Source organism: Leucopleurus acutus (genome assembly GCF_964270905.1).
Source record: "Leucopleurus acutus genome assembly, chromosome: 4".
Lineage (NCBI taxonomy): Eukaryota > Metazoa > Chordata > Mammalia > Artiodactyla > Delphinidae > Leucopleurus > Leucopleurus acutus.
Genome location: NC_139146.1, coordinates 134,089,491 through 134,116,338, shown reverse-complemented (window position 1 = coordinate 134,116,338; position 26,848 = coordinate 134,089,491). Strand labels below are relative to the sequence as shown.

Here is a 26,848-nt window from a genome sequence, read left to right as displayed (position 1 = left end):
GACCAGCCGCAAAGCCTTTCCCAGTCATACCGTTTCCCGTATTTGTGTCCTATTACGGCCGCTTCTGTGTCACATCTGTTGGGCTCTGTTTCCTTCCTTCCCAGATCAACGGTTTTTACGTTATGTCTACCAGGTGATATTCAGTTGCAATCAGGTCATTCTGCTTTTTGTTTGTTTGATTTTATTTATTTTTAAAGCTCTGAATCTTCTCTCCCCTTACCCCTTAGCCACTTCACTGACTCCTGTACCATCTTCCTAGAGCCTGCCAAAAGTTATAGACTTTGAGAGGAGAAAAATTGAGTCTGGGTTAGCCTCTGAGGGTCCTAAAGTCCTGAAAATAAAAAGCCCAAGTTTAAAAGGCACCCACCCTAAAAACTACATCTGACACTTCTGGATTTTGTGGTAGAGTTATCCAGCTGTTCTGAAGAAGTTAAACATTTGATGCCTTGTGGATGGTACTTATGTCAATACTTATTTAGCCATTCAACACCAATTTCTAACTTCTTTCTCGAAATGGCTGTAATGTATGTTGAGGTGGTTATAAGTTAGTGAGATATAAGTTATACCCAAGGGTGCAAAAGATAAGAAAACAGAAGTATTTCTTTTCTCCATCTTTAAATAACCCATCTCACTGTCATAATCAAATACTGGTACTGGGGCTTCCCTGGTGGCGCAGTGGTTGAGCGTCCGCCTGCCGATGTAGGGGACACGGGTTCGTGCCCCGGTCCGGGAGGATCCCGCATGCCGCGGAGCGGCTGGGCCCGTGAGCCATGGCCGCTGAGCCTGCGCGTCCGGAGCCTGTGCTCCGCAACGGGAGAGGCCACAGCAGTGAGAGGCCTGTGTACCGCAAAAAAAAAAAAAAAAATACTGGTACTGGTTAGCATACGAATAAATGTCTGCATTTTCTAGTGGCTTAATGTTTCAATTCAAGATGTTATTCTGTGAGCATCCTTTTTAAGATCTGTGTGTGTGCATGCATGCATATATGAAAAGAGAGAGAGAGAGAAGGTCATTCCTGATTACTCAGGGGACTGGCAAAGATGGGGAGAAATATTGATAGTTTATTCTCTGTTTTAGATGCTAGTTCTCAAGACTGCTATGATATTCCACGAACATTTCCAACTGATAGATCTAGTTCACTCGAAGGCTTCCACAACCACTTTGTAAGTATAATTGACCTTGGCATCATCAAGTGTATTTCATTGTCAAAACCTTCGCACTTAGGACCCTGAGACTAAACGAGATCCTGAAATAAAAGTCCCTTCAGATCCACGTGAATAGGCATAACTTACAATTGTGTTTTCCTGTTTGACAGTAGTTCTTCTTTATTAAAAGAAATGTATGTGTGTTTTAGAAAATCAAAAATGTATTGACAGTGGGGAGTGTATCAAGCGAAGAACTGGATGAAAATTATGTCCCCATGAATCCCAACTCTCCTCCACGACAACATTCCAGCAGTTTCACGGAACCAATTCAGGAAGCAAATTATGTGCCAATGACTCCGGGGACATTTGATTTTTCTTCATTTGGAATGCAAGTGCCTCCTCCCGCTCATATGGGCTTCAGGTCCAGCCCGAAGACCCCTCCTAGAAGGCCAGTTCCTGTTGCAGACTGTGAACCACCCCCCGTGGATCGGAACCTCAAGCCAGACAGAAAAGGTAAGGAGAGCGTGGCATGGTAAAAGGGCCGGGGGTTGCCAGTTGAGATCTGCATTTAACTGTCGTTAAATCCAAAACAGAATCGGGACTAGAAATTCAGAAGTATTTCATATTACCTAAGTTACCAGCTTGTTTAAGTAAAGTAGTAGTGCTGTGTATAGATTAATAATTATTATGTCATATGTTGATGCCCAGGTGAGATTTTTTTAAGACTCCTATCTCTGGAGCAGAGGTTACAAACTAAACTATTCACAAGGATTGGCAAGCAACAGGAGATAATTAGGAGAGACTGGAATGCCCTTGGCCCGGCCAAATGGAGTCACTAAGTACTGCCTGGCTACAATCCTTTGTGGACTTGTGAAGCTAACATGGGCCCCCTAGAGGAAAATCTTCTGATTATCAAAAGAAGTCAAAAATTGGGGGTTTTTTATATGTATTTTCTTTTGATTTTTAAGTTCTACCAGCTAGTTGAATTATTTAAAAAAACAAAACAAAACATTGCAGACCGTACCACAGACTTTTACAAGCTAGATATGGTCTTTGGCTGGTCTTTTGTAACCTCTCCTCCAGAGTATTTAATATCAAATCAGACTTGAGATTATTAGTGCACTTGCCATGATTCTTTCAGAACAGTAAGGTTGCTTGTATACTCTTTGCATTCTGTGCATATAACAACTTTTTAAAAATGATTCTGCCTTTGCTGGGGTGTAAACAAATGCTTCTAGTCTATTCTTTCATACTGGCCTTCATAAGTAACATTAAATTCTAAGGTGGCATGGTTGGTTAAGAACTCAGTGTAAAAGAAACTTTTCAGCCAATCTGGTAATATGTACCCAAGTTTTTGAAATTTGGGTTCAAGTGGTTAAACCCCAGCCAGCCAGCTGTGTTGCTGCAGGCTGCAAGTGTGATTGAATCTCGACAACCAAGTAAGTTAGTGTATCGGCTGTGAGATGCGTGGCACAATTTCTGGAGAATTCAGCACATTTGAAGAGTCTCGTATGCTCTGTGTAGCTGTTTTTAAAAAGCATGTAATGTTTGTGTCAATTTCTCATTAACCTGGGCTTGGATCATTAATAGTCATTCTAATTAAGTTCCCGGTGTGGGGGACAGAGACTGAGACTCAGAGTATCTTAAGAAAATGAGTTGTGTTTTGTTTTGCTTTTAAGAAAGTAAATGAAAAGAGAACGTTAACGGCAACTGAGACACTCCTGGGAGGCTGTCACTTTGTCCTGCTCTCCCTGCATTTCTGTCCTCTGGAAACTCTTTGATCCTGCTTTGCTCTCCCTCACATTCTTTCCTTCTTTCCTGTTTTCTTTTACGCTGCATCCTCTACTTCACGGCTTTCTGCTGTCAGAGAGCTTTGGCCTCTGATGCCCCTGCGTGGCCTCGATTCCGCCCCGTGCCTCCTTTTTATGGGCCCTCGCAGCTTCCACACCTGCTGCTAATTGCCTTGTTCATTATTGACTCACTCCAGATCGCTCAGCGAAAGTTTGATTGGTCTCGTTTGTCTGTCCACATCAGGCCACAAGACAGATTGTAGATTGCAGGCGAGCCCACGTGCTGGTTGCTGTTGGGTCAAGGGCTCTCCTTTGCTCGGACAGCTGGAAGGATGGTCGCACCCCCGGTCACCCCAGAGGCCCCAGCAGCAGAGCCATGATCAGGGCTGGCTATTTTAGAAACAGTGTGAGCATCCCAGGCTTTTTAGGTGATAACTTTTCCTTTTGTTTCTCTTGGTCCTCATTTGTTTTTAAATCTATTTAGACATCCCTCGTCATTTTCTTCTTTGCATACAACACACAAAAGTATGTTTGGACATGTATAGGTTTATAATTGAGCCCACAGAGCATGGAAGGATTAAGATACAAGTGTCAGGAAGTCCGTGAAACATCGAAAGCCTCATTTTAATGCGAAACTGGTTCTCTCCTTTTCCTGTAATTAGCGCATGTTGGCAGCAGATCGCTAGTTTTTGACACCAAACGTAACCGTTTTATATCTTGAGGTCCCCACATAAATATGGTCATGGTGTGCTGTAGGTGATGCATGGAGCTCTGAGTCCTTGCGGCTTTGCTCCCCTGCCTCTCCTTCCTCCCTTCAGGATCTGCTTAACACAGTTTGAAAATTCCCAGTATATTTCACAGTTAATGGTTTCACGTGGTAAGCGCAATGCAGAATCAGAAAAGGTCCCTATTTACATGTTGGAAAGTTTTAGGATCGTAATGAAATGCTTTTAGTATCATCTAGGTCTGACAGAGTTCACGTACCCCCATATTTTAGTATATGTTATTTTACGTAGGCAGCATAATAAAATGGCATGTGTATTATACATCATATATATTGCATATATGTGTAATTGAACCTCCCTATGTAAATATATAGTGAAAGTACTATATATTCTAGTACATGAGAGACTGTCCTAGTCCTCTAAACCAACCAATGGTGACCCTACTGTAGAACAGAACAAAGTAGGTTCCTTGGTTACTTTTGGAGATTCTGTTTAGTCTTTAAAAAATTAACTGAGCTATTGAAAGACAATCTTGAGCTCATGGGCCAGATTACTGATTTGGTATCATTGCTTAGATACAAAATGAACTGAAAAAGCACCCAGAATAAAATTTCCACATAGTTTTTGGCAAATTCAAGGAGAATAATAGGTTTAGCAAAACAGTAAAGAAGTTACTTAAAGTCTTAGTTATAAAAAAAAAAAGGGGGTGGGTTGCTTTTCTTATTCCTCTACTTTTTAAAATAAATGATACAAGAGAAGGCATGAGAAAGTATCTAATATTGCAAGGCAAACTTTGTCAAGTCACTTTAGAAAGTTATAGCTATTCGAGAAAAACATTTTAAAACCCAAATTCAGATCTTGGAGCAAAGTTTATCCATAAAAACTTAAACCGTAAAACAGATGTCTTATTTCGTCCTGAAATTCTTCTCATGGTGCTAGCATCTGATGAGTCTGTTTTCATTTCAAATTTTGTGACATCAGATACATGAGTCTCTTATTAACTAAACCTCATAATAAGCAAACCTTATTCTATAAAATATGGCTTGATTAGTTCTAAAACTCAATATAACTAACTCAACACCCAGTATAACTGGTTTCTGTGATCGCCTTCTTGGGAAGGGTCTACAATAAATGAGTGACATTCTAGTCTTGTTTATACCCCCAATTATAGATGTCAGCTGCTGTAGTTAGTAGTACGCATGAGTTTTTCAAATACTTCTGAGTAATTGAAGCTGCAGAAATACGTGCATGTTTTAAACACTTACATTCAATGTATTTTCATGGACACTTTACCCAATCACCCAACTGTGGTAGCTATATTTTCACCCATACTATTTCTGTCACAATAGTATTTGTCCTGAACCGTATCTTGTGTATATTAACAGAGGAGAAAATCATAATTTACATGTACTGTGTTAAATATTAGGAAAGCAGATGAGTCATTGGAAATGCAGGACAAATTCTGTTTTGATTACTTCAACTGAAACTTTTATATTTTAATGGAAAAGCAACTTTGTAAAGTTTGGAACATTTCTATAAGATATTGTGATTTCTCTTAAAGTAAGTCCTTGCATAAATCTACCAGATTTCATCTGTGCATTTAACTGGGCCCATTCACTCTCTTTCTAACGTGATATAGCAGCTGTTCAAGCCTCAGATATACTGTCTTTATATTTTGTTTTGTTTGGCTTTGTCCATTCATGGCTTTCTGCAGTAGATCTGACCATTAGTTATTGTATTGGTTTTAAAAAAGCAGTGCGAGGTTACTTCTGGTGTTTTCGTATGTTCATGTGGTTAAAATATCTTCAGGTCCTGCTGGATCTTCACTTTGCTGTAGGAAGGATCCAGAAGACCAGTCGAGGAGCTTCCCTAGGTGGATCTTTTTGGTATCTTTGCTATAAATATTTGCTCAAGACAGCTTCTAAAGAAGTTTTTTGAAAGCGATTAAAAATTAACATGCTTTTGGACTTCCCTGGTGGCGCAGTGGTTGAGAGTCCGCCTGCCGATGCAGGGGACCACGGGTTCATGCCCCGGTCCGGGAAGATCCCACATGCTGCGGAGCGGCTGGGCCCGTGAGCCATGGCCGCTGAGCTTGCGCGTCCGGAGCCTGTGCTCCGCAATGGGAGAGGCCACAATAGTGAGAGGCCCGCGTACCGCAAAAAAATAAAATAAAATAAAATTAACATGCTTTTGAAAAACTACTTTTATACTATAATAAATGTTTGGAAGATGGATAAATGATACCAGTCAATATAGCTAGATTTTAATAAACAAGTATTAAAGTTTGACTCTCAAGTCAGATTTTTGGGTTGGTGGTTACAGTTTAAAGGAAATGAGTACAGAGTGCATTTTTACAGCACAGCCTCTACGTGCGGGTTTTTTTACCCAAATACTCCTGACCTTCCAATATAATTATCATTATTATAGTCCCCTTTATACAATGAGACTATTCAAACAAGTGTAAAAGTTTTTCAGTGTGCTACCTTGATTACTCCTTGGAATTAGCAGAGGATAATAATGTTGTGAATTATTTTTCTTCTTTCTTGATTTCTGAGATGCCTACTGGAAATAGTAGCATCATCTGTGAAACTTCAGATAAGTGAATAATTTAGACTAAGTTAGACCTATAATGATAGAGAAAATAAATTTTCCACTTTGAGTTGAATTTATGTAAGCAGTACCTATTAAAATAATAATCGTGTATGGACTTTTCAAAAAGGACTGCATCTGCTTCTTTGAAGCATGACCCCGTATGACTGCCTTGACCACATCTGGAATGATCAACTTTTGAAACAACATTCAGTTGCTTTTTTTCTTTTTTTCCTTCAAAGGCAAACACAAAGTTATGACATTGATCAGATTAAACACCACCATCAGATTAAGCTTTAAGAGAACAGCAGTTCATCAAAACAGATTGAAGGGCCTCCCAGTTATAGGATGTACCCTCTGATAGGTCTGGGGTCTGGAAACCCAAGGAAGGACAGGTGGCTTCTCTAAAGAAGCTCCCATTTAGTGGGAAAGTGGAAAAGTAAACACATTATCATAATTAGCACAGATGGGGGCTTGTGGTTGAGGTTAGCTCTTGGCCCTGCAGGCTGTCTCCTCTGAGGAGAATCTCAGAGGGTGAGTGGCAATGAAATGATGATAGAGGATCTTCTATCAGAATAAACAGCATACCCAGATCCTTTAAAAAGAGGGGACTGGCTCAGAGTCTTGGGTGGGAGGGAGGACAGTATGAATGCAGGAAGGAATGCCAAATGCCTGGCAGGTGCCAGCTCCTGGGGGTTTTATAATCCATGCTAATGAGTTTGGGCTTTATTCTGAGAACACCATTAAAGGGTTTTATGTAGGCAAGTAACATAATCAGGTCGGCCCCTAGAAAGCTCATTCTAAGATTTAAGGATACCATAGGGGAAAAATGGTATTTTTTAATGCAAACTGTTATAAAATCACACTTTTTTTCAGCATCTTCTTTAAAGAGTGCTTTGCCCGGTGTTCCAAACCTAGGGTTCTTGACGCCTTGCTTTAGAGATGATCAGACAGGAAGGCATAACAAAAGTCCCTGTCCTGACTCGAAATAGCTGCCTCCACTTGGGGACCTAGAGTGAGTGATTTTTACAAGTTTGGAGGCCACTTGGAGTGTAAGTGGAGGTCATTTATCCATACAGTGTGAGTTCACTTTCAGAAAAACAAACCAGGTAAGTGCAGTGCACATTAAAAAAAGGAAGCCAGGACTTCAGACTTAGATTCTTTAATTTTCTTGGATAAATGAAAACAAACGATTGCCATTATAAATAGAAAGTAAAATTGATAAAGGGAAATCAGAGAGAACGTGGAATCTAGAGTAACTCTTAAGAGATCTGCTATGGCAACTGCAGACAGAGGAAACAAAGCAGGTGTGGTGGGTCCCAGAAGATAAATTCCATTTCGAACATGCAGTGTGAAAGCCTACAGAACCTCCATGTGGGGTGACTTTGTAGGTATGCCAATAAGGATCTTAGGGGAGATCTGAACCAGAGGTTAAGATTTACCAAGTTGTGCTCCTAATGAGGGAGCAGATCACATGATCCAGAGATTGACAGCCCCGGTGAGATTGTTTTAACCCCTGAGGGTTAAAGCACAATGGGGTGCTCTTTGCTAAAGAAATGCGTCATGTCGCTTTCTTTGTTCAAACCTAATCTAGCTAAAGCCTCCTTGTAACTGTCTTGGATTTAAAAGCTGAGGCTCAAGTGAGTTATTTAACACTGTTGACTCCTAGAATTTGAGAATCAGTGTATCCCCGGAGTTGGTTCATTTGCTGCCTCTGCTTTAGTCTTATCTCATACCCTTTATTGTGGCACTTAAGTAATTAGAGAAGCATTCCAGTATTTGCCTCTAGGCAGCAGAGGAGAAGTACATACACCTTGGACTTTTTTTCCTTTCTCTCCTCATAAGTAATACTGAGCCATCATTTGAGTATCACTTTCATTTCTGTCTGGAACATAAATGTCAAATTGAGCCAGGCAGTAAAAATAACAAAGAAATGAAGCTACCAAAATGCCTGAGCGACTGGGTTCAATTCAGGGCAACATTTTCACCTTGAGGCGTTTGTCCTAAACTCAGGCTTAAGTTTTGCATGGAGTAGAAAATACATGGAAATTTTATAAATGCACTATTAAAAAATTCACTTAATACGGTATCTTTCTGTGAAGAGTGCCAAGGAGTACCCTTGAGCGTACTTGAGAGAGTTAGGAAATTTTCATGTTTTATAAGCTAGAAACTCACATTTTCCAGAACTTGTAGATTTTGGTCAATAAGGTGCTAGAGATCAGCATTAAATCAGCGAACTCTAATATTATTTTCCATCTAATAGATGTCAACTCAGTTTTGTACATGCCAAGAAAAAAGAGAATTTGGTGCCATTGAGAATGAAGTAGTTTAAATTCCTGATTGAAATGATATTGCTACTCTGGCATCCAGGCTTCCAGTGGGAAAAAGTATGAGGCCAGCTGCTGGGTATTAAACCTGTACTTTTCATAAGGCTTTTCAGCAGTACTAGTACATAACAGAGATTAAACGAAAAAAAAAAAAAAAGATGGCAACTGAATTTATACTTTCCAATTCTCAAATTAAAGCTAGACAGTCAGCAGTTCCAGAATCTAGACATCTAATCCTTGCAAAATGGTGTCACGGGGGCAACCACTGAGTGTTCAGGGAAAAGAAATGCTGGTCTTGGTTTTGACTTTGGAGTAGCTGACATTGTATCAATAGAACGTCTCTAGAAGGGCGCTTTCAGGTGGTGAAGGAGTCGTCAGATTAAGGTTTTTAAAACACCTCCATCAAGTTAAGAAAGTAGGCCTTGGTACTTTCGTATGAGACACCAGACTTCAAAGGAAAGATGTACTTGCGATCTGACTGAGAGGTTTTATAATTTTTTATTGGATCCAGTTTTCTAAGGCATGTTAGAAGAGTAACTAACATGACACATGTTTTTCCTCTCTTCCTCCAAATAAAGGTAACAACTAACCAAGAAGTTATGCCACTAAAACCCTACCATCTTTTATAACAGTTTGCTTATTACGTTGTTGCATGCAGCTTCGGCGTTCCCATGGTATTGAGCATGAATGATATGCATAGCCAGACTGAAATAGTCTCCACAAACAAACTTTTGTTTATGCTTTTGAGATGTAACATGTCTGCTCAGGGCTCTGTTGCTTTTTTACAGAATCCATTTTTTTTCCAATTAAAAAAATAACATTATATTAAGAGAGTCTTCTTTTTACCAATTAGGTCAAAGTCCTAAAATTTTAAGACCCAAACCCCATGGTTTAGAGCGAACTGATTCACAAACCATAGGTGACTTTGCTACAAGAAGAAAGGGTATGTACTTTAGCACCGCATGCTGGATGGGGTGTTGGGAATTTATGTATTCTGTGATGTTGTTTCCTTTAAAAGTAAAGGAGAAGAGCCTTAAATACTATTTTGTTGTAAATAAAACTTCCCAGCGCGTAATTTCTAAAGTGAATGCTTCCCATAATATACAGCGAGTATATTTGTTATGCCATTAACAGCAGCATGTTAAATATTTGATAATATATGATATTCAGTCTTTTCCTTTTGCATTATTCTTTTAACCTTTTAGACATCAATAGAGTGTTTTCTTTAAGCTTGTGAGATGCTTGTGAGTTCCAGTTGTCTCCTGTATTTATGTATAATGTGTATATTCTGTTCTGAGACAATATATAATCATTTCCATGGATTCATTATTTTATGCCATTACTTAGAATTTGACAGCTAAGCAGCTCTTAGCCTCTGTGTTTTAAAAAAAGTGAAAACATCAGAGTTAAAGAAATACTTGCAAGTGAGCACAGCATTCTGTACATGTCCATTTTAAGTGTATAGGTGAGCAAAATTATTTTAACTCAAACTTAAATCAACGCAGCCTTCAGAAAATCTCATTGAATTTTTTTGTATTTGAGTTGCCAAAAATACTTCGGCATAAACCCCAGAGAATCTACATAATCCTTTAAAATGACTACCTATTTTATAGTTGGAAGGTAATTGTAACTTGGTTGATTCAATGTACACATATATGCACAAAGACTAGAGGAGGGATGCCTGGAAAAAACGAAGACTTTTTCTTTAGAGTGGCAGGATGACGTGTAACTAAAATATTTACCTAATATGTTTAAATAGTATCCTAAAATATAATGAATATTAACAAATAATATTGTTGAAGTTCTTTTGCTCATGTCATGAATTTCTGAAAACTGAGTCTTACTTTAAGGGCGAAGAGCTCTGTGGAATATATACTGGCAGAGTAATTGTCCACTGCAATCATAGGGTAAATAAGAAAAGACAACTTATAAATAAAGCTAATAGGAACATTAGCATTTATTTTTACTTAATTTGTTAAAGGATGTTGTTGGTTGAATTAAGCTAAAAATTTGAGACAGTTGTTAAATTGTGGCCTTTTCTCAGAGCAGAGTTTGAGTATAAAGATATAATTATTGCTTTGTTTTATTTGGTTCCAGACTGGGCCTGAATTAATTTAAAAGATTTGGTTATTAATTCTTTTTGTCAGTGTTTGGTTTTAGCGAAGTTTTTTGTTTATTGCTTCCTAAACATCATTTTGTATGTATAGTTGTATAAATGATGCTTCAATGTTGATGACGAGGACTGTTTTTACATAGAAAATTAAATGTCCGTGTTTGAGGATAAAATTAGTGAAAAAAATAAAATAAGGAAATAATGAAAAGTGTAAATCAAGTAACTATGAAGGAATTGGGTCACATTACTCTTTCTTGTTCTCATTGTTTATATTCATAAAATATTTACTTAAGAAGCAACATGTTGTAATAATAGAGTTTTATTTAGACTTTCAGTCAACAATCAGGAAACATTATCTGATTTAGCTTTTGCCACTAATTTTTTAGCTGTGTGACCTTGGAAAAATCACAAAACATCAGTGTGCTTCTTTTCATGTGTGAAACTAAGCTGGTCCTAGGCATACAGTGGCTATAATGTATAAATAGAGATGTAGAAAGAGGGTCTTGTTTTGTTTTCCAAATTCTGTATGCTAAAGTCTCTTTTTTTTTCTCTTTTGTTTCAGTCAAGCCAGCACCTTTAGAAATAAAACCTTTGCCAGAATGGGAAGAATTACAAGCCCCAGTAAGATCTCCCATCACTAGGAGTTTTGCTCGAGAGTAAGTCTTTGTTTAAAATACTTAGCTTGATTGTGCATTATAATGGAGAGTAACTAGAACAGTGGTTCCCAAAGGATGGTCTGGGGAGCCTCCCTTTTTGGGGTTCTGTGAAGTCAAAACTATTTTCATGAATATACTAAGATGTCATTTGCTTTTCCACTCTCCTTCTCTCATGAGTGTACACTGGAGTTTTCCAGAGGTGGCATAATATTGGACGATATCGTTGTGACAGCTAATAGTGTATGTATTTGTGTACACTTGTCTTTTTAAATTTTTTTCTATTATAGGTAAGGTGGTAAATATCAGTAGATATCACCCATATTAACCAAAGTTCCTTGGGGTTCTCAATAAATTTTAAGAGTGTGAAAGGTTCATGAGGCTAGAAATTTCTGAGAACTACTGCTCTGGAAAATACGGTAGTTTCTTGTAGGGATTATTTAATGGAGATTCATTTAAATGTATATGTGGAAATGAAAAGAATGTTTGTAGTTACAAACCTGTGTTGAATGTGTACGTGTGTGAATATATGTGTGTGTGTGTGTGTATGTGTATATATATATGTTTTTTTAAATAGTAATTCTTAAATCTTCCTTTTTATATCTGTGTCTTTCTACTTATCCTCCACATCACTAGCAATACTTTTTTCGTTGTTCTGCAGAAGGTACTTTGTTGTTGGTTTCTTTTAAACATCTTTATTGCAGTATAATTGCTTTACAATGGTGTGTTAGTTTCTGCTTTATAACAAAGTGAATCAGTTATACATATATCCCCATATCTCCTCCCTCTTGCGTCTCCCTCCCACCCTCCCTATCCCACCCCTCTACGTGGTCACAAACCACTGAGCTGATCTCCCTGTGCTATGCGGCTGCTTCCCACTAGCTATCTGTTTTACGTTTGGTAGTGTATATATGTCCATGCCACTCTCTCACTGCGTCCCAGCTTACCCTTCCCCCTCCCCGTGTCCTCAAGTCCATGCTCTAGTAGGTCTGTGTCTTTATTCCTGTCTTGCCCCTAGGTTCTTCATGACTTTTTTTTTTTTGTAGATTCCATATATATGTGTTAGCATGCAGTATTTGTCTTTCTCTTTCTGACTTACTTCACTCTGTATGACAGACTCTAGGTCCATCCACCTCACTACAAATAACTCAATTTCGTTTCTTTTTATGGCTGAGTAATATTCCATTGTATATATGTGCCACATCTTCTTTATCCTGCAGAAGGTACTTTGATGCTCAGAGATATCCCTTTACAGAAGCAGACTTGAAGACATAGAGAACAAGCTAGTGGTTACCAGTGGCGGGGTGGGGGGGTGCTGGAAATAGGGTGGGGAAGTGGGAGGTACAAACTACCTCCCACTACGAGATAAGTGGGAGCTCATCTTGGGTGTAACATAGGCTCAAGGATATATTGTACAACACGGGGAATAGAGCCAATATTTTGTAATAACCGTAAATGGAAAGTAACCTTTCAGAATTGTGTAAAAAAATCAAAAATTTTTTCAAAAAGAAAATATCCCTTTACAAATAGCTATAAATATTAGTTGTGCATTTGAATGTGTGTGATAAATTGTACAATAATAAATGCGTACAATAAATGATTGTGAGCATAAATGTTTCTGGAAGAATGTATACTATCACTCATTTTTACTTTCAAAGCGAATTGAGAAATTTTGGTCAGGGTGTGTGTTTGTGATGGTCATCTCTGTAATCAGCTCCTCCAGGTTTCCCATGTCTCCCCGGCCGGATTCAGTGCACAGCACGACTTCAAGCAGCGACTCACATGACAGTGAAGAGAATTATGTTCCCATGAACCCAAACCTGTCCAGTGAAGACTCAGTAAGTAGAATCTTCTCTTAACGTCTCTCTTCCTGAGCAGCCCTTCTGAATCATTCACACTAGACCTTTCTTCCAGTCCATACACCTTACCCTTCCATCTTTCTTTACTTAAGGAAAAAGGATAAAAGACAATTTTTTAAAAATGCTTTTGGGGGCTTCCCTGGGTGGCGCAGTGGTTAAGAATCCGCCTGCCAATGCAGGGGACACAGGTTTGAGCCCTGGTCCGGGAAGATCCTACATGTGCGGAGCAACTGAGCCCATGCGCCACAACTACTGAGCCTGCGCTCTAGAGCCCGTGTGCCACAACTGCTGAAGCCCACGCGCCTAGAGCCCGTGCTCTGCAACAAGAGAAGCCACTGCAATCAGAAGCCCGTGCACCACAACAAAGAGTACCCCCAGCTCACCCCGCAACTAGAGAAAGCCCGCACGCAGCAATGAAGACCCAACGCAGCCAAAAATAAAATAAATTTTAAAAATTTAAAAAAAAAACTTTATATAAAAATGCTTTTGAAAAACAGCATCATCAAGTCTAAAACCAATAAAGGGTCAAAGTGTAATATTAATATCTATAAAGCAGATACAAGTTAGTTAAAAATCACAAAATTTGGGCTTCCCTGGTGGTGCAGTGGTTGAGAGTCCGCCTGCCGATGCAGGGGACACGGGTTCGTGCCCCGGTCCGGGAAGATCCCACATGCCGTGGAGCGGCTGGGCCCGTGAGCCATGGCCGCTGGGCCTGCGCGTCTGGAGCCTGTGCTCCGCAGCGGGAGAGGCCACAACAGTGAGAGGCCCGCATAGCGGGAAAAAAAAAAAAAAAAATCACAAAATTTTCCAGTTATATTTCTTTTAAGTTGTACTTCACTTTTGAAACTATTCAAAAAACTTTTTACTGGAAGCATTTTATAATGCATTTCTCCAGACCCACGTCAGCGCACTCAGAGTGAAACAGTCTTATGCCGAGGGTTTTTAATAACCTTTCAGTAGTACATCCTTAGGTAGGGCTTAAAGATCAAAGAAGACCTGTTAAAACCTGATTTACTTCAGACTGACTGTTATTACCCCAAGGCCCAAGAATTTTGTAATAGTAGCAAGCATTATGTTCCCCAGAAATCAGGTAGTTGCCAGAAAATACTTCAGATGTTTAAAAATACAAGCCAATTTTGATTTTTTAAAAATCTTTTCCTTTTGCTTTCCCTCAAACCAGAGACACTGCTTGCTCTGTTATTTGCTTTTTAGTAGATAAGTATATCAGTTGGCATTAGGATCCCCTCTGAGTAACAGAAAATAAGCAAATAACAAGGCCTTAAGGCAGACGTTTATTTCTTTCTCATGTAGAATTCCAGAGAGTCAGTCCGTGGTTGTTGTGGCAGCTTTTTGTTCCAGAAGCCCTCGGGGATCCTTGCCCCTTGCCGCTCTCCAGACTGCTGTCCCCTGGGTCTGGCTCACAGGCTCAATAGAACAAGATGATGCTCCAGCCAGCAGATGTACATTCCAGGCTGCAGAATGGAGGGAAGGAAGAAGAAGCAAAGGATGCAGCCCAATTGCCTCATAGAGAAGGTTCCCAGAAACTGCTGAGTCCAAACTGTTGACCAGGACTTAGCCTCTGGCCACATAAACACGAAAGGGACTGGAAACCGTAGCCTTTGTACCGAGGGACAGTGGGCCTGGCTAAAAACCCCCTTCCCGGTGGAAAGGGGAGAACAGATCATGGGGCACAACCGGGCAGCATATGATAAGCAAATATCTAATGTCAAAATTTGGCATGAATGACATTTTAGTGACTTTATTTTCTTTAAAACAATTCTGTTCAGAGATTCAATATATAAAGCCCTATTTTTTCATTGAATTTATGTCTTTAATGGACTTTAGGCAGAAACAGATTTCTCATGACCATTTGTCAGGGAACAAAATTAAGTGATTTGAAAAGACTGATTTGATGCTTGATCTAATTAACTTTAAAATATTATCAAATTCATAGAGTATTCAAAAATGAATAAGATAATTTAAAATATTTATGTCAATCCCGAATTAGAATACAAACGAACTATATCAATAACATTTTCACTGATGTTTCAAGGTAGGGCAATTTTTATTAACTGACTTTCACTTCTGGGTTTGTAATTTTTCCATTTGATGAGTAGTGTTTTATTATTTCTATTAACTTAATTTTTTTTCTTCATTATAGTAAACAGACTCTAGTAAGAGACTAAGTAGGGCTTCCCTGGTGGCGCAGTGGTTGAGGGTCCGCCTGCCGATGCTAGGGGCCGCGGGTTCGTACCCCGGTCCGGGAGGATCCCGCGTGCCGCGGAGCGGCTGGGCCCGTGAGCCATGGCCGCTGGGCCTGCGCATCGGAGCCTGTGCTCCGCAGCGGGAGGGGCCACAGCAGTGAGAGGCCCGCGTACCGCAAAAAAAAAATCTAAGTAAATCCTCAGTGCTGCCTTGGAGTACATGTTACCCTCAATTTTCATCTTTAGGTGATTAAATGAATTTTTTTATTACAAAAGTAATTCTTTTCTGAGATACTAAAGAATCTTTTATTTTGCCCAAAATAGTAAATAAACATAAAAATATTGGAAAGGACCTGTAATAGGAAAGTTTGAAAGTATGATTTGTCATGAGTAGGTGTTAGGTGAAGGGAAAAATCTAGAAAAAATCTGTTACAATCAGAAAATCAAAGGAAAGGAAGATATAAAATTATTCTTTTATATAGTATAACACTAAGCCAGAAAGGTAATTTTACCTGCATGGTAGAGGTGTCTAAATAACCACCAGATAGTGAATTTCTAAGGTACTGAGGCCCTAAGGGTTAGAAATAAGCAAAAATGTCCCAAGTGAAAATATCCATCTGCCATTCACAATAGAAAAGTCAGCTGTGCCATTTCCATCTTATGCCACCAACTGCAAGGGCTCATCTTAGTCCAAACAACTTTTCCTTAGGAATGAATGTAATAGTTACAGCAATATTTCCCACACCTCTTGGAATTTAGTGTATCAGTGGAGAACCATAGAAGTTCACAAGGTCTAACATATGCTCAGGTTGATGAAGTCGGTAAAAAATTAGTCTTGGAGAAGTTGAAACAGGATTGGATCAAATCTGGTTTATAGGGACAATGAAAATTAAATTCTGTACGTTGAAATGTTGAAGCACAGTCTGTTTCCTATACTGGTGATCATGGAGCAGGCAGTGTCTAATGAAAGTGAATTGGTGATGCTGCCTGTTTTTTATACAAACATCCAAAGTCAAGCATTCGTGAAATGAACCCTTAATGTGACGCCTGAAATTCAAGTGACAGTACATCATTACTAAAGACATATATATTGTTTGTAACGACATCAAAAGTATGTTCAATAATTTTATATATTTTTTTCAAGAATTCTAGAGAAACAAAGTACTACTATATTTTTTCTTTTAATTCACAGAACACTTCATAATAACTCTTCGAATCTTAGGGTTTTTCTAAACTGTTTTGGGAAAACACTGGGTTAAAGCCTAGAATGCAGAGACAGGCTGTTCCCAGTTGAGATTAGATTAGATCAAGAGCAAATAGACTTTTTGGAGGGACACACATTTTAACAATACTTGAAGATGAAAACATTTCCAGTCCTAGTAATTAGACAGAGTACAGTCGAACTAGCAATTCTGAGAAATTCTCTTTAAGAACAGCTTACTGAGATTAAATGTGTACATCATATGAACTCGGGTTTCTTTCGTAGCCTACAACACCGTGAATAATTCTAGATGTTTCCAATTAGGGAAATTTCAGGTATGGGCTCTGTCATTACATTTGAATACAAAATTTTACACACACACACACACACACGCACACACCATGCAATCTGGCTTGTTTTTTTTATGTGAGAATGAAATATAGAGTCATTTGCAGAAAAAAATTTCAGTTTTTTCATGAATTAGAAGAAAGAGGGGGAGGGGATAGCTATTTGTACTAATTGAGCACTGACACTTGCTTACATTTTTTGTGCCCTACATGTTACTGTCAATATTTTTTTAATGTTTTATTAGTGGTAGTTGATAAATTAGGTTTAAAAATCTGTTCCTACAAATAGGGCCATCACATTCAGTAGTGCAGGTTGCCTACTGCATACACATGCCGCATACAGTATGTAGGATATACAGTAGGCCACACACATCTGAGTGCGACCCAGACCATGTCCCCCTCACCAAGAGTAAACTCAGTGTTTTCCTAGCAATTGTCCTTTCCCTAAGTCACAGCTTAGTCTGTTTAACCCAAACAAAATGGAGTAGCAATATGAAAGAATCAGCAGAACCAGATTTATGCAGTTTCCAAATCACGTTGTTCATCCTAACAAGTATAAAATTGTCAAGTTGATTACATCGTTACGGTTTTCTTCAAAAGTATAAGCTAACATGTGAACAATAATACCTATGTGATAGAAGCCACAGGGATGAAAGTCCCTAATGAATATGTAGTGTCCTGAGAAGTCAGGAACATTCCCAGGTGAGGTTAAAAGCAGCAAGGCGTGGAAACAAGTCATTTGTTGGAGCACATTTGAAGACTGTCATGATCAGAGTAGCGGGTGCATGTAGGGACATAAGTTCACGTCGTCCTTTCCTTTTTATTTAGCATTGATCTTCATGTTCCTAATAAGCTATTTCTTTTTCATTTTTCTGCCTCATGCTTTTTCATTCTTGTTGTTCATTGCTGTCCTCTCCCTTCCTTTTTTCTTTTTCTTTTCTTAGAGAGGAGTCCTTCTGTTGTACAGTTCCTATTAGAACAGAAAGGATAAGAAGACAGAAAATTAAGTGGTAAAAATTCCAGGCAGTTGAAACAAAACAGACTTTATTAATGGAGTCAGTATGCAATGCCCTTAGCTACCATACTTACTCTAAATTGATTTTAGTGTGAAAGCCTTTAACTCAAATATAGAACTTTAAAGGTTTTTTTAATTTGAGAGGTGAGCTCAGGGTCTTTCTACTCCGCCATCTTGGTCGATCCCTAAAAAAATTTAATTTGAAAGCATGGACTGTAAGGATCCTATAGTTAAAGAATGTTATTGAGAACAGATATCATTTTAAAATATCATTTTAATAGCGTTGAGTTAGACTATTCCAACTGGGAATTCCCTGGCGGTCTAGTGGTTAGGACTTGGCACGTCCACTGTCGGGGGCCTGGGTTCAATCCCTGGTAAGGGAACTAAGATTCCTTAAGCTGCGCGGCACAGCCGGAAAAAAAAAAAAAAAAAGGAAAGAAAGAACTGTTGCAGTTAACTGTAGCTTGATGGCCCAGTCTTAGTCTGAACCAAGTTTTACTTTTCAAACTACTTTTAGCTTCCTTACCTATGCTATGTTTTAATCAATTTTTAAAATATTACTTATTTTTCCCCATCCTAAAAGATTATTTAATTTTCTAAGGAGACATTTCTTCAAGCTGTGTCCTCTTAAAATTACTATTTAGGCTTGAGTAGATGGCAGACAAGGTAATAAGCAGTATGTCTCATGAATGTTTGACAGTTGATTTTGTTGTATTTTACTTTCAGAATCTTTTTGGCAGTAATAGTCTTGATGGAGGAAACAGCCCAATGATCAAGCCCAAAGGAGACAAACAAGTGGAATACCTAGATCTAGATTTAGATTCTGGGAAATCCACGCCACCACGTAAGGTAAGTGAAACCTCATTCTATAAATACACTGAGCTCCCATATGAAACCTGAAGAATCGGGTCTCCTTTGGGGGAATTTTCTTAGTATGTTTAATTTAAAGTCTATTACTTAATGCTTTTTCATAAATCACAAAAGTGTTAGACTGATAAATTTATTTTTTCATCTCTGATGGTATGGAAGTTACACGCTTTGTACTCTCTTAGTGATTACCATCGAAATGCTTACTTACTAAATTCTGAAGTTCCAAAGTTAATCATGGTCTTCGCTCCCTTTCCGATGTTAGTTCAAATTACTCCTTTTCTGACTTTCTTGGTATTTTTGTCCAAAAGTTTTAGGGTTTTTTGTTGTTCTTGTTGTTGTTACACTCACAAATTAGACATTAGTAGTAGTAATATTCTTACTACATAGACAATGTTTATATACATTTTCCTACACGTTTACCAACTTCTTTTTTTATCATTCCTTCTTGTGTCTTAGACCTTCCTTCTCTAATCATTTTCCTTCCTCCTTCCTTGAGGAGCTCTTTTCATGGAAGTCTGTTAATGGTAAATTCTTGCAGTTTTTGTTTAACTGAAATGTCTTTATTTTGCCTCATTCTGGAAAATGAGTATTGAGGGTTTTGCGGGGGGAGCAGTTTGAGTTCACAATTCTTAATTGACAGTAAGTTTCTCTCAACGCATAGGAGATACTATTTGCTGTCACCTGGCTTCCATTGTTCCTGTGAAAAGTATGCTGTCAGTCTAATTGCAGTTCCATTGTAGGTAATCTGTCTTTTCTATCTGGCTGATGTTAAGATCTTTTCTGTATCTTTGGTGTTCAGCAGGTTCACTACACTGTGTCTAGACATCTAGACGTAGATTTTTCTTTATTTATCCTGCTTGGTAGAAGTTGTGCAGTCTTTATTTCTGGATTCATATTTTTTGTCAGTTATGGAAAAGTCTGAGTCATTATCTCCCTAAATATTGTTTTTCCACGATTCTCTTTCTTCTGTCCTTTTAGGTTTCTGATTAGACAGTTAGAACTTCTCATTCTGTTTTTATCTTTTACCACTCTTTCATATTTTCTATTTTATCATTTCTTTGCTTACGTGTAAAATTTCTTTAGGTGTGTCACCAAGTTCACTAATTTCTCAGTTCTTCTGCTTAACCTATGTGTTTAATTTTTAATCTCAATATTTTATTTTTCACTGCTGAAGTGACATTCTGCTTGGCTTTTTTCCCCCAAATATGCCTATCTGATTTGAATAGCTTCTTACTCCTTTTTTGTTATCCTGTTCCTTTTATTTTTTATTTTCCAATTCCTTTAAACATTTTATACACATATTTTATACTATTTATGCAGTAATTTCCATACCTGAAGTCCTTGGAGGTCTGAATCTGTGTTTACCGTTTCTCACACACCTGATGGCTTGTTTCCTTGTGTGTTCGTGCATTTTTATTGTGAATTTATTTTGCTAAGCATATCTGTGGGAAACCTGCAGACCTAAATTTCCTTCAGAAAGGATTTGCATTTGCTTCTGCTAGGAAGCAGGTGATGCTACCACCCTAGGGCTACCTCAGTTTCCTTCAAGGGTCCCTATCCTAACAGGATAGTTTTGGGTTCCGCATTCCTCCCACCCAGGCCCCCTGATTGCACTGCTCAGTTGACGTTCATCCTGAAGACGACACCATCTTGACCCTTTAGCAGCTCTCTGCTCCCTCCATTTCCCTCACACCTTGGATATTTCCCTTAATTTCTCGTGAGCCCAGCAACGCGTTAATAATTACATTTGTTTTAAGTTAGTGAGTATCTAGTTAGATTTTATGTAGCCTGCCATTCTTGAAATACTCCTTTTCAAAAAACATTTCTTAACTCTGAAAGTAAACACCTGTACCTGTTCTCAGGACTTGAAAAAGTCAAGCTTAAGCTAAAAGCTAAAAGCAAGCTGTGTCTCTTAAGGTGAACCAGGGGGCTGCTCTCCTTCTTTTCTAAGAATTTCATCTGTTATGGGAGCATTAGTTTGAATTCTTAAATATAATAATTTTAAAATTAAGGGAAAAACAGAGTACAGTTAGGAGAGAGACAACATTGTTAAACTGATTTTTTGGTGACCCAGTAGAATTTCAGGAGTTATTCACAGTGCATATGTGTCTGTGTTTTAAGACTGGAGTTCACGCAGAAGCACCACTTTTTCTGTGGAGGTTTATGGGGTTTTTTCCTTTGCTTTTTAGCAAAAGAGCAGTGGCTCAGGCAGCAGTGTAGCTGACGAGAGAGTGGACTATGTCGTGGTTGACCAACAGAAGACCCTGGCTCTGAAGAGCACCCGTGAAGCCTGGACCGATGGGAGACAGTCCACAGAGTCTGAAACGCCAGCCAAGAATGTGAAGTGAAAATGCCGCTTTGATGTCTCTGAACAAAAGAGGACTGAGCTGTAAGGAGAAATCCTGTTTGACTGAAGATAACTTGACCCTTGTACTCTAGGTAGATCCTCAACTGAACAGAGTCGAAGTCAGAGGACCTTTCAGACTTAATCAAGCCATTGAGCGTGTAAATGGTGCTTTGTGGTATCTGAACAATTCATCACATGTAAATAATGTGGGAAAATACTGTTGTTTGGTTCCCAGAGAAACATTTGTTTCGTAGTTAACACACTTGTAGTATTACTGTATTTATGCACTTTTTCATTTAAAGCATTGGTTTGGGTATTCCCGAATGGACCTTAACATGATTCTGTTGGGAGTTCTTGTTTTCCTCACACTACTCTTAAGAACAATGCTACGTGAACTAAGCTACTTTCCACTGGGAAATTGCTCTTTCAGCTGCAGGGTAACAACAGGACGTGAGAAGTAGATTCACAATATACCTTTCTACCTGAAACTCAACGGGGTAACCGTTAGCTTAAACTACAAAGTAGAGTTGGACTCATCATTCATTGCCTTCCAAAGTGCTAAGCATCATGTACCTACTGGTGTCAGGACTTTGTTCTCTGGTTCATGGACATTTGGTTTTCAGTGGTGGAACTTTCTTATATTTTGTTAATTACAGTGTTTTGGGCTCATTGAGTGAAGATTCTGCCAGGTGGGATCTTACACCTTGGAAAGAGTGAATAATCACACTATCAAGTAAGCGTACAACTCACTGATGGCATGTGGTGACGATGTGCTCTCACATTTTCAACATGTATTGAACTTTACGTTATTTGCAAAGTGTAGATTATATAACTAATCAGGTACGTACCAGGCACTGATGTGCTAATACAATGATCAGGTTTAGACAGTGAGCTTTAGTTGTATTCGTGTTAGTCCTCTAATGCTGGTTTCCAGTTTGGAATTAATGGCACAATTGACATTCACTGTTAGTTATAGCAACATACTGTGATTTTTAATTAGACAGTCATTCAGACTTATTACTCTAAGAATGAAATTCTGTCTTTTGACACCATAGTGCCCTTTCTATGATTTTTTTTTTAAACTTTACTTAATATTCTTCTTGGCCTTATCCTATTTAAATCCCTATGCAATTAATATTTTATATCTGCATTTTTTAAAAAAAACAGATGTTATATAAGTGATTCTCGTATGTAGCACCTATTGCTTTTCCAGTAAAAGAATTAAGGCTTGTGTACTGTGATTTATATTCACTGCCCCAATTCAAGAAATATTGGAGCCTTGCTATAATGTGAAATCTTAAAGTCATGGACCTCTTCCAACCAGATTTCTGAAACCACCAGAGGTGTCGTATAATTCTTTCTCACCGATAACATGGTCCTATAGCAAGACCACACATTATCTATAGTAAGGCTACAATTTATCTGTCTTGGCTTTGCAATGTAATTTAGAAAGCAGGTATAGTTATTGGTTTGATTGGTTTTTAACTAAGTTACATACAATCTCTTATGTACTGATTTGAGACTTACTAACAGTGTTTGGAGGGGGCATAGAGATTGAAGAGCCCACAGCTGAGGCATGTTTCCCTCCATGCAGACCTTTAATGTTACCTGAGTACACAGATGTGCCCTGATTTCTGGCCCCTTGGTCACCGTACTGTGCCTAATCAATGTAATGGGTTTATGTCCCCTCCATGAGCTAAAAACGTTCATAACAAGATGAATTGTAGACAAGTAACATTTGATGCTTTTAAATGTTTGCTTCTTTTTAAACAAAAACTAAAACCCAGAACTGAATTTTGAGGTGGATTTTTAAATAAAAAAACATTGTTTGAGTTTGCTGTGAGTAAGCTGTTTTATAATGAAACCACAAAATAGAGTCGAAAATCATTGAAATGTGCCTCAACTGTCAAAACACATAACGCAGTTGATGTGTGAAGATACCAAATTGTGTTGCATGGAGGATAAACATACTCTGAGATTTAGAACACAACAATAAATATATTGTTAATTCAAAAATAGAAATCTTGGGGGCTTCCCTGCTGGCGCAGTGGTTGAGCGTATGCAGGGGACATGGGTTCGTGCCCTGGTCCGGGAAGATCCCACATGCCGCGCAGCGGCTGGGCCCGTGAGCCATGGCCGCTGAGCCTGCGCGTCCGGAGCCTGTGCTCCGCAACGGGAGAGGCCACAACAGTGAGAGGCCCGCGAACCGCAAAAAAAAAAAAGAAATCTCGTTTTAAAAGCTACCTATCAGAAGAGTCTAAGGCGATAATGAACTTTTTAGTGTAATTTCTCAATTTTTTGCAAGTTACCATTTTGCAGACCCGCAGCACTCAAATCTGTAGAAATTTTCCCATTACGCAGAGTAATTTAAGAATTGAAAATTAGGCAGTTTGTTAAACTAAATCACATTAAACATTGCATTAACAAATTAAATGAAAAGACAGTCTCTTATAGAGCGGTATTTCCCAAAGATTTTTTAGCACTAGAATCTCTTTTAAGTAAACTCTTGTGTAAGCCCCATATGTAAAGCCTGGAAAGTCCATTTGATCAGTGTCACTGTATTTTGAGTCCACATTTATGTTTACTTGTCTTAGAACATTACTAAGAATAACATTTCTAAGTAACACAAATGTGAAATTGGGGTTATAGATAGTTGGTGAAACCTTAGCCGCCAGTCTGTTTCTATGCCTTGTTTTATTCACATGCTATCAAGAGAATTTTGCTTCATGCAAACGTAAGTAAGTACAAATAATAATAGGGTTTAAACACACATTTCAGGAGATTCTTTAACTAGAAATAGGTAAAGTTGTATTCCCAGGTTTATATAAACGTAAATTATCCTGGTAGTGGAAGTTTATACATAAGCAGACTCCAGTGTGGTAAAATAGTGTATGTAACACATTAGAATGTGCATTTTTACTAAGTTTTTAAACTACGCACTTTTATAAAAACAAAATTTGAATCAAACTCTTTAATACCCCTAATCGCCCACAAGAAGCTGAGTTTTGGCCAGGCATGGGTTGGACACCACTGGTTAACTGTGTAACAGTTGTGTTAAAAATCAGAAGTTTTTTTCTCCCACGTTTGATGCCCTCTACCTTTTATTCCTTATTTTGAAAAACTGTACAATTTTATGAAAGTTTGAATACCAGTGCGCAGCTCTGCTTTCAGAACTCAAAATTCAGACTTGAATAATGTAAGCTATTTAACCCGCAGGATGCATCACCTTAGAAAGCTATAAAAGTGGTTTTTATCTACACTCTATACGTTTTCATCTTTATTTTTATCAATACCATATAAGCTACTGTGAGCGTTTTAGAGAATTCCATAAAGGTACTATGAGTGTGTGTATGTATATATAGCATTGTATTTAATCATAGACTAAGTTTAATTTGATATAGAAATACTGCCATACTTGTACATTAATGTCATAAGTCATAATTCCCTCTGGACTCTTCATATTTAATTCATCGGAGGTCGTAATCTTCATAGTCATAAATGCATTCAAACTGGAAATTGAACACCAGTGTTTGTTTTTCTTTTTCTTTTAGTGGGAAGTTGTCTGCTTTCCCCCTTTAGCAAAAACAGTATTTTTTATATTTTGTTAAACTGTTGACTATTTTATGCCTGTACACTATACCATAGGCATAATTCTTAGATATTCCCAAACACTCTTAGTGCCTCCTTATTTGGCGCATTGAAAGTATTGGTGTTAGTATTTCGAATGAATTATCCTTTAAAAATATACTAGCCTTAAACATTTTAGAAACAACAAGGGGGACGGAATCTTTTTATTCCTGTCTTTGGGTCATGTGGTAGGTCTTATCCTCCACTGTTAGATAAGCAGTCAGGTCTGTAAGAGGATTGACATAACATGACCAAACCAAGTGGATACAGAGAGAGAGAGGGGCATATCCCAGGATGACAGTTATTGTCAATAACATCAGCTATATGTAAATCTGTATATAATTTAAAATACCAACAACTATGAGGTGAAAAAGCCATGGTGCAAATGAATGTTGTAGACATCATGGACTTGTTCTGATGAAAAATCACTTGTCGGGTTGTTGAGATGATTGGTTTTAATCTGACTAAATATGTTTATATATCACTACAGCTTGAAATAATTTAGTTCATCCTCCATAGACTTATCTTTCTTTAGGATCAGTATAATGCATATTGTGAGTTTCAACAGACTGTTTCGTCAAGGGATTAACATAGCTTCTGGCTTCCTTTACTAAAAAGATATGGCTTTGTGCGAGTTCTTGTAACCTAAATCAATTGTTGATAATCATTCCAAATTTCCACAGCAAAATCTTATGTATAAACTTATTTCTCCCCTCTTGCACATCTTCTTTTGTAAAGATCCTATTGTAGATATTTTCTGCTACCAAATAAAACTTTTCAAACAATTTGGTTTCAAGACCTTAAGTAGTCAATTTGGATACTGAAACTGTGACCCAATAAGGACATAAAACTTCTATTTCCAACTCTTCCTTAGAGTCTTTATCTAAATCAAAAACCCAATTCTGCCATTAACTACACTTCGCAGTTCTACTTCTATCGGGTCACTCATTTTCTGCAGTAAAGATCCCACTAAATCATGCTAAATATAATAGTCATGCTCTAACTAAATAGAAAAAGCTCCTGAGACCCAGTTGCCCTACGCGTATGCGCGTTATTCCTTCATGTAGCCGATGCTACCAGCACTTTGTTGAGTAAAAGGCCAATAAGTAAGGGCCTGTATGCAACCTTTACCATCAGGAAATACATTCCCAACATGACTTGGGAAATGATAGCTGGCTGGGCTTCTTCATTTCTAGGAAAGTTTTCAGACACCTCCAGTGCTTCATAAAACTGCAAGAATTACCATAAGTCGCAGCATTTTGCAGCTCTGACTCTGTCATTAGATCATACTTGGGAAATTTGGGAAGAAAATTAAGTTCCTAAAGTTTATTCCTATAATTCATTAGACAGGACTTTATTACTTTTAATCATGGTTATGTTGGTGATTCACTCGTAGCTCAACATGTCTCTGATTTTGTGTGTGGTGCCCAGAGCATTTGGAGGACTCAGTATGTGGTGGTACAGAAAAGAAAAAATCACATCAATGTTTTAAAAGCCCACTTTCTCCAATATGGTATCATGATGGTTCATGTGTCAACTTGGCTAGGGTGTGGTGCCCCTGTGTTTGTTCAAACACTAGCGTAGACGTTGCTGTGAAGATACCGTGTGGATGTGATTAACATTACAATCCGTTTAGATAAAGCCAATCACCCTCCATAGTGTGGATGGGCCTCATCCAATCAGTTGAAGGCCTTCAAAGCAAAAACTGAAGTTTCCCACCGAAGAAGGAATTCTGCCCCAAGACCGTAACATAGAAATCCTGTGTGAATTTCCGGGCTGCCAACCTGCCCTACAGATTTCAAACGTGCCGTCCCCATTTCCATAGATAGATGCACAGCATACATGGATGGATGGATGGATGGATGGATGGACAGATTCTTCCTCTGGGTCTACTCCCTATTCATTGTGGGAGGAGACATACAAGGACATGAATACCAGGAAGTAAGGATCGCTGGCAGCATCTTAAGAGGCTAGCGATCACAAAGGCAGAGTTGAGTGTTAAGAGATGACACTAAAGATGGAGGGCCTTAAGGACC

General features: G+C 38.4%; 1 protein-coding gene across 3 annotated transcripts in view; it reads left to right on the top strand.

Moving 5' to 3' along the window:
- The window catches only part of GAB1 (GRB2 associated binding protein 1), a 127,326-nt gene extending 101,740 nt beyond the window's left edge, over positions 1-25,586 (top strand). Inside the window, exons 5-11 of one of the 3 annotated variants that reach the window (XM_082837836.1) lie at positions 1,078-1,163; positions 1,355-1,658; positions 9,430-9,519; positions 11,252-11,345; positions 13,057-13,180; positions 18,695-18,817; positions 21,028-25,562. In XM_082837836.1, the coding sequence (XP_082693962.1) occupies positions 1,078-1,163; positions 1,355-1,658; positions 9,430-9,519; positions 11,252-11,345; positions 13,057-13,180; positions 18,695-18,817; positions 21,028-21,186 (980 nt within the window). In that variant the 3' untranslated portion in view covers positions 21,187-25,562. Of the gene's footprint in view, positions 1-1,077; positions 1,164-1,354; positions 1,659-9,429; positions 9,520-11,251; positions 11,346-13,056; positions 13,181-18,694; positions 18,818-21,027 lie in introns of all 3 variants that reach the window. The other 2 variants (XM_082837835.1, XM_082837834.1) reach the window with 2 other exon arrangements.
- The last annotated feature ends 1,262 nt before the right edge of the window (positions 25,587-26,848 follow it).